The sequence below is a fragment of the Camellia sinensis genome, chromosome 8 (assembly GCF_055761805.1).
Source record: "Camellia sinensis isolate YWXY chromosome 8, ASM5576180v1, whole genome shotgun sequence".
In the NCBI taxonomy this organism is placed as follows: Eukaryota; Viridiplantae; Streptophyta; class Magnoliopsida; order Ericales; family Theaceae; genus Camellia; species Camellia sinensis.
In genome coordinates this window covers 79,478,790-79,493,395 of record NC_138968.1, presented here as the reverse complement: position 1 = coordinate 79,493,395, position 14,606 = coordinate 79,478,790, and the positions used below count along the sequence as shown (strand labels likewise).

The 14,606-nt window shown below is 29.6% G+C and overlaps 2 protein-coding genes across 2 annotated transcripts; both read right to left on the bottom strand.

The window, feature by feature from the left end:
* Positions 1-1,394: 1,394 nt before the first annotated feature.
* On the bottom strand, positions 1,395-2,045 carry LOC114318412 (uncharacterized). Its single transcript, XM_028265310.2, has one exon. It carries the CDS (start codon positions 2,043-2,045, stop codon positions 1,395-1,397), a length of 651 nt encoding a protein of 216 aa, XP_028121111.2.
* A 45-nt stretch (positions 2,046-2,090) lies between these two features.
* On the bottom strand, positions 2,091-4,400 carry LOC114318414 (uncharacterized). Its single transcript, XM_082885284.1, has one exon. The coding sequence runs from the start codon at positions 4,398-4,400 to the stop codon at positions 2,091-2,093; it is 2,310 nt and encodes a 769-aa protein (XP_082741410.1).
* Positions 4,401-14,606: the final 10,206 nt, after the last annotated feature.

The window sequence follows — 14,606 nt, the reverse complement described above, 5'->3', positions numbered from 1 at the left end:
TATGAATTTCATATTATTTTTTCTAACAATATACATATAAATAAAATGAGTAACTATGTACAATGTAATATTTGATATTAACGTATTTGATAAATAAAATACACATACATTAAAAGATGTACAAATCTTTGAAAAAATACAATATTTACTAATCTTAACTAAAAAATATGTACAACAAAAATTCATATAAAATCTAAATTTGGTAACATGAGACTGGAGATCCTGCAAATCCTGCAAAAAATATATAAGATATATGTAAAATTTAGTTTGCTAATAATATACATTGATTAAATTAAAATTTTACGTTCTTAAAGTGAGGCATAATTATACATATTCGTACTTTAGCCAATAGAGTACAATAATTACTTTGGTTTTGTAATTGACTTATTTTATATAAAGACACAAAAGGTAATTATTATGTTAATTTTTTATAAACATAATTAAAAACTTACATTTTTACATATATTGACATAGTCCAAATCACACGTCACATTCAACAATCTCTTCAAATTGTCTTGATGCAATTTTTGCCACAGATCTATGACAACATTAAACTATAAAAAATAAGATAGAATTGACCAAAAAAAGGAAATATGTAACTTTTGTTATACATACAAACCAATAAGTAGATTACCTTGTAACGACGGTGCACATATCTTTGTAAGCTTTCAATTTTTGTATCATTTGTTGCCTATAAAATTGAGGCAAAATATATCACTTCCTTGTAAGTTGATTGTTTGACAAATGTATGAAATCTAAGATTAAATTGTAAATTTACAAATATGAATATATGGAACATAGTAGTAAACTTCATAAGACTTGATTTTTACCACATATATGTCCATATTGTCTTTGCTGCATATACTTGCTCTATCAGATATGATAGGATTTCTGTTAAAAAAAAGTACGATAACTATTAGCAATGTAACATATTGAAATGATTCATATAAAATGCCCCACAAACACGTTATCATACCGATGTTGTCGTTGCCTCAAAAGCTCTCGCACGATTAATTTTCCCAATTGTTTTTTTATCAACTTTAATAGAGACCTTCCATCCAAGACTGTATATGGAGAACTGTTTGACCTACATTAATTTAAAAGGTATAGTCAAACTCAAAATATATGCGAATGTTGCCAGACTAAATAACAAAAATTTTACAAACATAATTTTTTGAACATAAGTGAAGCCAATACCTGATTTGTAACTTTCTTATATGCAACCATATTTGCCCCATCTTGATAATTCTCCCAAAGTTGAAGTAATTTTATTTTTTCAAGTATTTGTACAATTAATAATTATATGAAGATATATTATAAGTACATTAATTGTAGATTAAAAAAATGACATAATATAAGCTAAATAAGAACATATTTAGTACATACCTCATGTATCAATAATTTGGTAACAAAACATCTTTGTAGACTACATTACAGGTATACACTCCTTCTTCATTATTAACTGAACCCTTTTTAACCAAGACTTTTGTTGTCTGATCTGACACCCCTCGAGATAAAGCAACATATAGTTGTCCATGACTAAATACATGATCCGGAAGGTAAATTCCCACATGTGGAATTGTTTGAACTTGTGATTTATTTATTGTCAAAGCAAAACTAAGGCGAAATGGAAATTGTGTGCGAGTCATTTCAAATGGAAGTTTTAAGTTTTCCGGAGCCTTTAATGGAATGCGATGCAGGAAAACTCTCGTGCCTTTGAAATGTCCTGTTAAAATCTCTGAATCTATGAAATTATTATTCAAAGCTCGACACAATAGCCTTGTGCCATTGCACAAACCAGAAGAAGGGTCAAGGTTTCTCAAAAGCATAATTGGGGCTCCAACTTTCAAATGCAATGCATGTGGAGGCATTTCTCCGGGTGAAATGGAATTTGAAAACTCTTGTTGAAACAAATTTTGGGTATCATTTTCAACTTTATCAAATGAGTGGTACACTCTTGATACTCCCAGAAATCTTTGAATGATTTTCTCATTGAGCTTGTCGACATCTTCATTGTGAGGAGTTATTATGCCCCTACTAACCATATACCCGGCATCAAAGGAATGGTTTATGATATCAGGATAAATTTCTTATAATAGTCGAACTATTGATTCTTCGTCGTTCCATGGTATTGCCATCGATGTTGGTACTTTGATCATTTCATCTCCAATGGTAGGTTGTACACCATCTCCAACACGTAAAAGAAATTCACCAAACTGTTGATCATTTATAGATCGCATATTTTCCCTTAAACGAAGTATTTGAATGTGACTCCAGAGAGATGATTTGACTATCGATGCAGCAATAGTTTCAGCTTTTGTACCTTTAGGAACAACTGGAAGTACTTGACGAAAGTCACCACCAAACACCATAATTTTGCCACCAAATGGATAATCAACAGCAGTGATGTCTATGAGTGTTCGATTCAAAGCTTCAAAAGCATAACGATTCGTCATTGTAGTTTCATCCCAAATGATGATTGTTGCACGTCTAATCAATTCTGCCAAATCTGATTGTTTAGTAATGGAGCACACGGATAAAGCCTCTGGATTTAATGGGATCTTGAATCTTGAATGGGCTGTCCTTCCACCAGGTAAAAGCGTAGCTGCAATTCCAGAAGTTGCTGTTGCAATGGCAATTCGACCTTGACTTCTCACTGAGGCCAACAGTGCACGATATAAATATGTCTTTCTAGTTCCTCCTGGTCCATCCACAAAAAAGATTGCACCAGTATTGCATTCCACAGCCTCCATGATTGAATTAAATGCTAAGCATTGATCATTATTTAACGTGGCAATGGAATTTAAGTCTTCTCGAGGAGTTACAATGGAAAGCTCATCTTGTATGACCTTTGGAACTGTTGAATTATCATCCAAATTCATTGTCATCTCAGGCAAATCGTATTCTGATATGTTCTTATTATGCTGTAGCAGGAGACGGTTTATATCGTGTAGGGTTTTGTTAAGGATATACATATTATTCATACTGTTTGAAGATATGTAATCTTCAATCATGTAAGGATAAATTTCATCCCACAAACTTCGCATCCCTGTTGGCATACAGTAAACCAAAATTGTAACGAATAATCTCCTTAATGCTGATGGCATGTGCATGGCTGCAGCTTCTAACAAACATTGTCGTATGCTATCATCATGCTCTAACAAACCATGATGTTCAGCTGCTTGTTTAAAAGTTGGGTACGCTATTCCATTAACCATTAACAAATGGTCGAATGATTTTGGTCCTCTGATATGATTGAGTAAAATTCTTAGGTAAAATCTCTCCCCTTCTGATGGCGAAACTGTGTAAATTCTACCAATTACTCTTTGACGATTCAATCTCAACTGCCAAATCTTTGTGCTATTGCACCATCTATAGTGTTGAGGGATCTCTCGATATAAGTACCGATTTGCAGTTTCGTCATCAACATTTAATTGAAAGAATTGGGTAAGCATTGTTCTGGAATAATACTCATCTCCTAAAACATTTGTGATGTCTTGGAACGTATAAAACCGCACTTGCTGCTTATTTGGTAAGTGTATTTGGAGGCGTTCTACGCTAGGGGTCATTCTGGTCATTGGAAATTTGAATATTTTCCACAATGCTTCTGGAGCACAAACCCATCTTCCATCTATGAACTGTTGTACTTCGTCATAATTAGGACCTTGACGAACTTCTAGTGCAACATGGTCAAGCCCTTTATAAACATATTTGTATAAATACTTCACACTTGTAACACTACTGCAAATTTCAAGATTGATATGACAATCATATTCCAAGAGCAACCATGGGTTGTATGGAATGACCCAACTATTATCCACCAAGATGCTTGGATTACTCTCTAATAGAACTGACTCCCCTTCTCTTCTTCGATAAACAGGGTATGAATCGTTTCCAAGTGTAGTAATTGGAGAAAATGGCTTTGGGAAACGTCTTTTGCACCGACCATTTGTCATACATGGTGATCGTTCATTGTACATTCCACATGGGCCATGTATCATGTGTTTCAGAACTGCACTGTATAATCTAGGCTCTATTCTCTTGTCTAGAATTTCAGCTATGACAATGTTATCATAATCGTCAGGAGTGCGTAACTTATCATTTTCATCCAAAATAATGACCATGTGGTCATGTGGTAAGCCTCTTTTTTGATACTCAATAACATATGCATATGCTAGAACCTTCCAGAGTACATGTTTTGTAAGAATGTCGGTCCTTATCTCATCAAATTTTGAATGAAATACTCTTGTCAGCAAATCAGGGCGATCATGTGGTGACTGTCCAGGTAGTAACTCAGCTTTAATTTCAGGCCAATTTGGATTGCAAGTCATTGTAAGGAAAATATCAGGTTTTCCATACTTTTGGACCAGAGCCATTGCATCTTGATATCGTTGATACATGTCTCATGGGCTACCAACAAATGACGACGGTAATATTGTTCTACGACCGACATTACCTGCTCCAAATTTGGATTTCACAAAAAAAAAATTATATGTATGAATATATACGAACGTGAATACATGTAGTTGTAGTGACAATTTGTACCTCCATAATTTTCACCAGCATGTACTGCATCTAAAAGACCTTGATAAAAATCTGCTCGAATGTGATTCTAATGAGTACGTATCCATCTTAATTTGTTGGACTCAATCTTCACGTAATTATCTACAACATACTGTTGTAAGAGGCGACCTCCTCGAAGGAAAAGAGATTGGTCACCAGGGTGAATCTGAATTGATAGTATTTGAATAATTATAAATAACTATAGATTAAATAACTTCGACAAAGTAATTTTTTGATATTATGTGTACGTTGTACCTGTAGCATATAAGAATAGAAATCACAGTATGTTACTTTTCTGCTATCATTACTTCTGCTATTTGCATCCCATCCATATGAACCATAGGGTAACAACAGAGGATACTGTAATGGATCATAATATCCGGTAATATCAGGAATATTTAGGAGGTGACCACTGGTTGATTGGACAATGATATCTCTTGGTCTTAAGTTTCCTGCTTCTTCGCCGCCTACTAAAACTGCAGCAACTTCAGGAGCAGTCGGATGGTTGTATTGGGGCCTATTATGTGGTTGTTCTTTGATCTGAAGTCTGCATTCATGTATATCTAGACGCTGAGCTAACTGGCGAAACATGTGTACAAATGGATTATGAGCATTTAAAATATTCTTTATCTTGTCAAGCAAATCCAAGTGTAATTCTCTATTTTCAGACATTCGATTCTCATTCTCGTGGTCAGTGTCATAAACATACAGTTGCAAATATCTCGGTCTGTCGCTAGAATTTGGTAAGAGACTCCCAATCTTATGATATATGGATCCTTGTGCACGAAAAGTGTACACACCTCAAGTTCTTGTTGCTAAGTTTTCATCAACATGAACACCCATTGAAGTGAATGAGAAAACATGATTATAGGATCGAATATTTTGTCTGAAATGACGACCCTCCACTGTTTGGTCAGAGAAAATATCAATCATCTCATTTGGAGCTGTTACTGGTGGCAAAACAATGGTTCCATTATTACAACACATGGTAGACGTTTCACGGTGGAACAATCTTGCGTTGCAATGTCTACATGTAGTTGGAGCAGGAAACTGCATTCTTTGGAACCTTTCACTTTCATGAAAATTTCTTGCACAATTGTGATATCTCCTATGGATAAATGATCGATTATCTAGAATATCTTCATCACTGAAAGCATCTTGATTGTGGTCAACATGAGGGATATTTCCTATAACAATACATGTATGATGTATAGGTTTATTATTAACAGAATAGTATTTATTTGAAAGTGTTTGAGTTGCATGTTCAATATTAATTGTAATTGTACTGCATATCACATTTGCATGGCCATCTTTTTTACATTTATTGTAAAGGTTGTTTGTTTTGTAAAAGTACTTAAACTGAATAATTTTTTTTTACCTTCCATCTGAACTTCGTGAGTATCATCTTGTCTGTTGCCATTTGTGCTTCCATGTTCATAAGTCGAATGAGTAGGTGCATATCGGAATAAGTCGATACGTGAGCGTAGAGTCATTCTACTTTCACGACTAAAAACATTAGTCACAACTAAATCCCCTTCTTCGTGAATGGTTGGCAAAACTGTTGCTCTCGGCGTACGCCATCCTGTTCTATTTCTTCTTGGGATTGCATCGAAAAAGTTTAACATGCATCCTAACAGTTAAAATTGTACATAATAAATTAAATGAATATTAATGTAAAATTTGGAAGTGTAAAAGCTTTTTTTTTTTTTTAAAAAAACATTTACAAAATTTGAATACTTACTACTTGTTTGTGCATTTGTCATATTATGTGCTTGATCTGGATGAGAAGTTTGTTCAAGATTTTCAGATATTTGCCTTCTTTGTCGATAATTTGTTCGTCGCCTTGCTTTCGCGCTGTTCAGTAGTCAAAGCAGCCCTCCTTTGTCTGGCGTAATTACGCAAACTTTCCCTTTGAATTTCTCTTTGTTGCACATTAGAACTCGTGCTTTGTTCGCGAATGAACAATCTTCGCCTACGCTGAGCAAGACGACGTTACTCCAATCTTGCTGAGCGTTGTTCAGTGCTCATGTTTTGAAGGCGGAACTGTTCGAATTCTCTTTGTGGTTGTTCAGTTTGAGCATTTGACTCCAAAGCTGAGCGTTGCCTCCTCTGTTGTAGGTATACACGACGTCGTTCACGATTTTGTTGTTGTACATGTCTCAAATTTGATGTGTCAGGGTAATCATGATTCATTTTTCCTGAGATTGTTAGCAAACTAACACTTACGTAGATGAAATTCGGCTATTTTTAAAATGTACATACATTATATAAAATTATGTAAAAGACAATAATAATATATCCTAAGCTTTGTATTTTTATGTAAGTTTTTTTAACTATTTATTTTTCATAATATATATGGTACGTAGATGAAATTTAGTTATTTTTAAAATGTGCCTACATTATACATTAGACACTAATTTCATATTTTCTAGTTATTTATATGCAATTATGTAAAAGGCAGTAATAATATATTATGAGATTTTTAACTGCAATGTCACTCGTATACTCACAAAGCTTTATATCTTTATGTAAGTGTTTTGATATGTTTGTTTTTACATCTTTATAATGCATATTATTTTAAGTATTAATCTCATTTTGTGAAGAATTAAATAAAATTGTAAGTGAAAGAGATTACCTGGTAATGATGAGCCAAAGCGTATGCAACTTGAGATATAATTGAAAAACAAACTGAATATAAATTTTTCAAACATTCGATTAAATATTCCGCTAGTATTTTTATAATGCATATTATTTTAAGTACTAATCTCATTTTGTGGAGAATTAAATAAAATTGCAAGGGAAAGAGATTACCTGGTAATGATGAACCAAAGCATGTGCAACTTGAAATATAATTTAAAAACAAATTGAATATAATTTTTTCAAACATTGTATTAAATATAAAAAAAAATTAAAAATACTTACAATCAAACGTTACATTCAACAATCTCTTCAAATTGTTTTGATGCAATTTTGGACATACATATATGACAACATTAAACTACAAAAAAATAAGATGAAATTGACAAAAAATGAAGTACGTAACTTTTGTTATATATACAAACCTATAAGTAAATTACCTTGTAACGACGTTGCACATATTTATGCAACTAAAAAAAAAAATTATAATATTAAAATAATTGTAATTTTTGTTCAAGTATATTTGTAAGTTTTTTTTTCTAATTTTTTTTAAGAACAATTCAAATAATGTTATGAGAAAGATCAAGAAAAATATATATATATATATATATATATATTTTTAATTTTAATCACTTTTGGTGTCCTCCTTGTATATCTATTGTCTGTTCTATTATTTTTATTTGGATTTCATATTTAGGTTTTTCTTTATTCTTAAATTTGTGTGTGTGTTTTTGTGAAAATAAAGAAGAATTGATCCATCACAATTGATATATCATAATTAAAAAAAATAAAATAAAATAAAAAATTTGAGAGAGAAACTTTGGGCAAAAATAAAGCATACTCGACTCTATATTTTTTTTTTTTTTTCGGGGGGGGGGGGGGAGGGGAGGGGGGGACTCTACAATAATCCATCAATAAGTCTAGAATACTTACAGTCAAAGTAGATAAGTGTAGATAAAGAATCACCCGAGAAGTTGTTTATTCTGAACAATACAAAGTCATGAAGCAACCTGCAAAAAAATTTACATTATTACACCAAAAAAATATAATGCAAAATAATGTTTAATTTAGTTGGAATATTTAGTATTACAGAAAGTATAATTAACAGTATTACAAAAAAAAAAATACAAAAATACATATCTTCATAATCCTGAATTATGGGGAAAAGCCCCAAAAAGCCCAAAAGTTTTTAAAAACTGAATTATGGGTTTTATAGTTGGTAAGCCTACCCACCATATGTCAATTAACAATTGCAATTTTAACTACTCAAACAATACCTTTAAAAAAAAAACACACACAACATGGGCAGGGAAGTTGGTTATTACTTAATTAACATATCCTCTTAGATCATGATAGATCTCCACACCTATGCCAAACCAAAAAATTGAATAGGAGAAACAAAAATAAAATAAAAAGTAAGTGAAAAAAATACCAAATAGAAACATACAAAACAGGACAAACTCCAAAACTATTTAAGCATAAGTATATACAGAAGCACACAAAATAGAAAAGTAAAAACCCAAGAGACTTAGAATACTCATAACGAAAAATAAATAGTAACATTGAAACAGATTTGATGTACATAAAGAAAACTAAAAATTACAGAATTAAATAGCCAAAGAATTATTAAACAGATTTATTCATCTTACTCTTTGAAGACTCATTATGATTTGTCTAGTAGTTAAATAAAAAACTATTAGTTTCCGGTCCAAAAAAATAATAATAAATATTGAAGATAAATTATATAAATAGTCTGTGTAGTTTACACGATATTTTGCATTTGATACCTATTATAACAATCACATTTTATACCACTCAAACAATACCTTTTAAAAAAAAAAAAAAATCACAATTTTTCCAAACATGGCCAGGAGGTTGGTTTACTTAATTAACATGCCCACTATGAGGCCCACCTAGTGCTTCAAACAACCATTCATTTGTAGGGTTCACCCAGAAAATAGTTCCTATAAAATTTTTGATTAATTTGATCAAATTTATCTTAGAAAATTGAACGGATAATATAAATTTTAATATAGGTAATTTATTTAGTTGTTTTATAAGATAAATGTAATCCAATTATATGAATTTCATTGTTCAATAAACTTATTTTTTGTATATAGATACTCTTTTCAGTAGATTTTACAGTATAAACTATTTGTATCATTCAATATGGATTGTAAAATGAGGAGCTCAACACAATTTCATTTTTTGTCTTTTGTTTATCAAAAATGATAAAAATGGAGGGAGATCATACCAAGTGCTTTGTGACAAACAGATCAAACATCTATACAAAGCCATACTCTTGGAACACTTACAATAAAAAAATATTTGATATATACAAATAAAAATAATAATAAACTATTAATATAAAAAATAAAATAATAAAAATGCAAAAAAAAAAATTTTTTTAAAAATAAATTTTAATACTGTTATTTTTAAAAAACAACAGATACCCAAACCTAATACTCTTACAGTACTTATAGTAGCCAAAAAAGAAAAAGAATATTTACAATAAAAAAAGATTTGATTTACATAAAGAAAAATAACAATTACAGTGAAATAGGTTTGATATAAACTAAGAAAAATAATAGTTTATTTTTTTCCCCAAGGAAACTAATAACATAATGAAACTTTTATTTAATTTTTTAATGAAGAAAATAAAATGTATACTTAACAGTGTACACACAAAATATCAAAATACAAACCCATACTCTTGGAACACTTATAATAAAAAAAGATTTGATATATACAAATAAAAATAATAATAAACTATTAATATTAAAAAAAATGCAAAAGAAATTCTAATTTTTTTTAATACTGTTATTTTTAAAAAATAACAGATTTTAAGAATGCTAAATTGTTTTTTTAAACACACAGAAATTGCAAAGTATAGAGGATAAGAGAGAGATCTTGAGTGAAGATCTGGATCTGTAAGACCAACCAATAACTTCTCTCAAATCTAACGGTGTCTCAGACTCCTATCTATATATATATATGACACTTCTTAAAGGCAAAGTTATTTGTAATAAAATGATTATCAAGTAAACTATCAAATTCCACTCATAAATAAATATCAGAAAATTTTAACACACCAACATGAACTGAAAATTGGGAAAAAAAATATCAACAGACAAATATATATATATTCACACCCAACATGAACTGAAAAAATATCAACCTGAAAAAATATGAAATAATGATTCTTCATCAAAAATCAAACTAACAGACAAATATATACATTCACACCCATACATTTCTAGTAAGTTGGGTTTGAAATAATGATTCTTTAAAATATTGTCATATTAAAACGCCTACTCAATGAAGGTGAAGTGTTTTGAGTGGATGACAGTGAACTGAACAAATGGGGAAAAATCAACAATGCACAATCACTTATCAAATGCCAATCATAAATAAATATCAGAAAATTTTAACACACCAACATGAACGGAAAATTGGGAAAAAAATTATCAACAGACAGATATATATATATATATATATATATATATATTCACACCCAACATGAATTGAAAAAATATCAACCTGAAAAAATATGAAATAATGATTCTTCATCAAAAATCAAACTAACAGACAAATATATACATTCACACCCATACATTTCTAGTAAGTTTGGTTTGAAATAATGATTCTTTAAAATATTGTCATATTAAAATGCCTACTTAATGAAGGTGAAGTGTTTTGAGTGGATGACAGTGAACTGAACAAATGGGGAAAAATCAACAATGCACAATCACTAATCAAATTCCAATCATAAATAAATAACAGAAAATTTTAACACACCAACATGAACTGAAAATTGGGAAAAAAAATATCAACAAACAGATATATATCTATTCTTCATGAAAAATCAAACTAACAGACAAATATATACATTCACACCCATACATTTCTAGTAAGTTTGGTTTGAAATAATGATTCTTTAAAATATTGTCATATTAAAATGCCTACTCAATGAAGGTGAAGTGTTTTGAGTGGATGACAGTGAGCTGAACAAAGAAAAACAGAGAGGGTGCAGGGGAAGGATTTGAATCTTTAATTGTGATCCAAACAAAACCATTCTGCTATCAGGTTTGGATATAGAAATGCTTACCAAATAAAAAAGGGAAGATCACAAACGTACTATAATTGCAAGAAACCGTTCCTATGTAGAGGTTGATAATGTGGGTGGTTGTTGTTGTTGTTGCGGCGGCGGTGGTGGAGGTGTGCTGGTGTTGGGGAGAGGAAGCGAGGCAGAGGAACACAGCAGAGATCACGATATTCACAGAAGATGCGATATTCACAGAAGTTGGTGAGGAGGATAAGGCTGATTCTTGGGCTGATTGGGAGACGGGTGACAGGTGGTCAGAGTAGATAGTATTGAAAAATCGCAACGTACAACCAAATACAAAAGAGAAGGTACCAAATACAATGAACTTTCAGCAGAGAACATACCAAGGAAGATGCAAAATGCAATTGAAGGAAGATGTTGTAACTGCTTCAGACGTGGAGAGTGAGAAGTGGGAGGTGGAATTGGTGTTTGAATTTATCATTTTACCCCTAATTAAAATTGATGTAAGTGTAAAAAGTTAAGGTCGTTTTAGAAAAATTTGAGAAAAGTTTTTTAGGGATGGCTTCATGACACCAAAATCACTGTTCCCTTTTAATAATAGAATAGATAAGAAAAAAGAAATTTTTCACCCATAAATTTTACGGGAGTTTTAATATTCTAATTTTTATTTTTTAATTTTTTAATTTAAAAAAAATTAATATTTATTGACTTTTTTTTAACTCATAAGTCTTTGACTTCTCCCATACTTACTGCTACATCATTTTTAATTTCTTCTATACAATATGGTTAATGATGGAATTGTTAAATTATTTTTATAAAAAACATAAAAAAAATAATTTGTATATTAAAAAAATATCTAAAATAAATATAAATTCTTATAAAATGTATCTATCTATTTATATATTATATAAGTAAAAGGAGATTTCTAACCACAAATTTTGTGGGAGTTCCAATATCTCAAACTAAAATTTATAATTTTTATTTTAAATAATTAAAAAAAATTCTCTATAGCTCTCAAACAAGAAAAATAAATAAAAAAAAAAATTAAAAGACTTTTAAATGGAAAATATATCAAATACATAAAATAAAAAATAGAAAGCATATTAATCCAATTCAAAATTCAAATTTGAGGGGCACTAAATATGGAAAACATTCCATTAATTTAAATTTAAAATTATAATTATTTATCTCATAATATATAAGTTTTAAATAATGATCTATTCCATTATTTATTTATATATCTATATATCTATATACTATTATAATTGTAAAATATTGTCATTTCATGAAGGTTTGAAAGTTGTAATTCTTTTTTCTCATTTTTTTTATTTTGTTTAATTTTTTGTTAATACGTGTTACAATATGAATAGTTTATAAATTAATTTTATATCCTTTAAATAAAATTTCAAATTTGAATTCTTACTTCAATTATGTTTTTATAATTTGAATGAAATCAATATTCATTCCTTAAATTTTGCATCTTTCATTAAATTATAAAATAAAATTTCAAATTTAAATTCTTCTTCAAATTATATTATTACAATTAGAATGAGATTAATATTCACGTGTGTCATAATGATGTGCCATAATATTATTAGTCTAAATATAATTTATTTTGAATACGTGTGTTCAAATTATTAATCGCTATTATTTTCTTTTGTTTTAAATTTTATATAAAAAAAACTTATATCCTTCTAAACTATAAGGACTTGAATTATAATATTTTTTTAATATAATTTTTTTTTAACCAAAGAATGACATATAACTTTTTTAGTCCTTACCAAACATGGGGATTTTCTTAAATTTTTATTTTTATTTTTTTATCTTAATTGTTAATTAAAAAAATTAAAATAAAGAATAAAGATATCTTTGACTCAAATCATTAAAAAGTTACTTTTTCTCAAATAAATTAGAAAGAAACGTTTTATTTATTTATTTATTTATTTATTAAAAGTGATAGTTCGGTAAACTTTTTTTATTTGAAAAAAAAAATTTATAGGTGATAATTTATTATTCATGTAAAATTATTTTCAGATAAATGAAACTACCATATTAAATTTTCTTCTTACCTTTTTTTTATTCAAATACTTTTATTTTGCAAGAAATTTTTTTTTCTATTTAATATTTTATTGTAATTTTTAAGTTAAAAAGAATTTCTAAAAAAATCATATTTAAATTATTTATGCCATTTTAAAAAGTAGTTTTTTTTTAATATTAACTTAGTACTAATTTGAGAAGTAAAATAAGTATACTTTTTTTACTTTTTATGAAAATATATACAGAAAAAATGAGATGTGATGTGACCTAAAAAATAAAAAGATAAAAAACTAAGCTAATATGACACTTCCTAAACAACCATTTATTCAATGATCTCTTTCTAAAATGTGTATTTTAAAAATATTTTCAAGAAAAATTTTATTGGAAATATTAAGTATATTGCTTTTTCTTTTGTTCATTAATATTTAACTTTTAATTAATTTTATTTATTATTTAAAAAAATAAATTAGCAAATAATTTATATATATAATTAAAAATTATATTGTTCAATTTTTAAAATTTTTTATGCCCGACTCAAGTTGCTTGGGTTGAACTCACCTAAGTTTGCAATTTTAATAAGGAGAATGAAAGTTACATGATTAAATTTGTGACAAATTAAAAAATAATAAATAAATAGTGATAAAATTGTGGAACTTAAATTGTAAATTTCAATCTTCTTTGTTTTCATAATTTGCATACAAAAATATAACTATTTATATTATTTTGTATAAAAATATATTATTAATTTTTTTACATGTCGTGTGTATGGGGTGAAATATCATTTGCTTTCCGTACTCCTTGAACTCAAGCTCCACGTAACATCGCCTGGCCTTAAAACAAAAAGACGGTGAGCTGCCCGACGGTGTGTTGCCGGATAGTTCCTCCGACGATCAAGTTAGTCCACTTGAAAAAGAAGAGAGCGCTTTTTAGAGAGAGAGAGAGAGTTGTTTAGATTGCTTGAATTGCTTACCTCCAACGTTCCCCACTTCCTCTTTTTCTAGGATGGCCATGCAGCCTCAGGAATTGTGCGCCCACTACCTCTGCTGTCCTTCCCAGGACAAGTGGCAGTGCTCTCCTCTCACTACCTTACGCATGTAAAGGCCAAAACCTCCAAATAGCATATGTGGAACTGCAAAACGGTATTGACGTGTGCCTGGAGTGGATTTCCCCTCCTTCACACCATTGGTCTAGGTGGCTCGTTTAACCGTGATATCATGACTGACCTATCCCTTGGAAAGGAACATCAACGTGACCAAGGTGACCGAACTGTAAGAGGTCGGTCCATCCGAACTGACTAACCGTG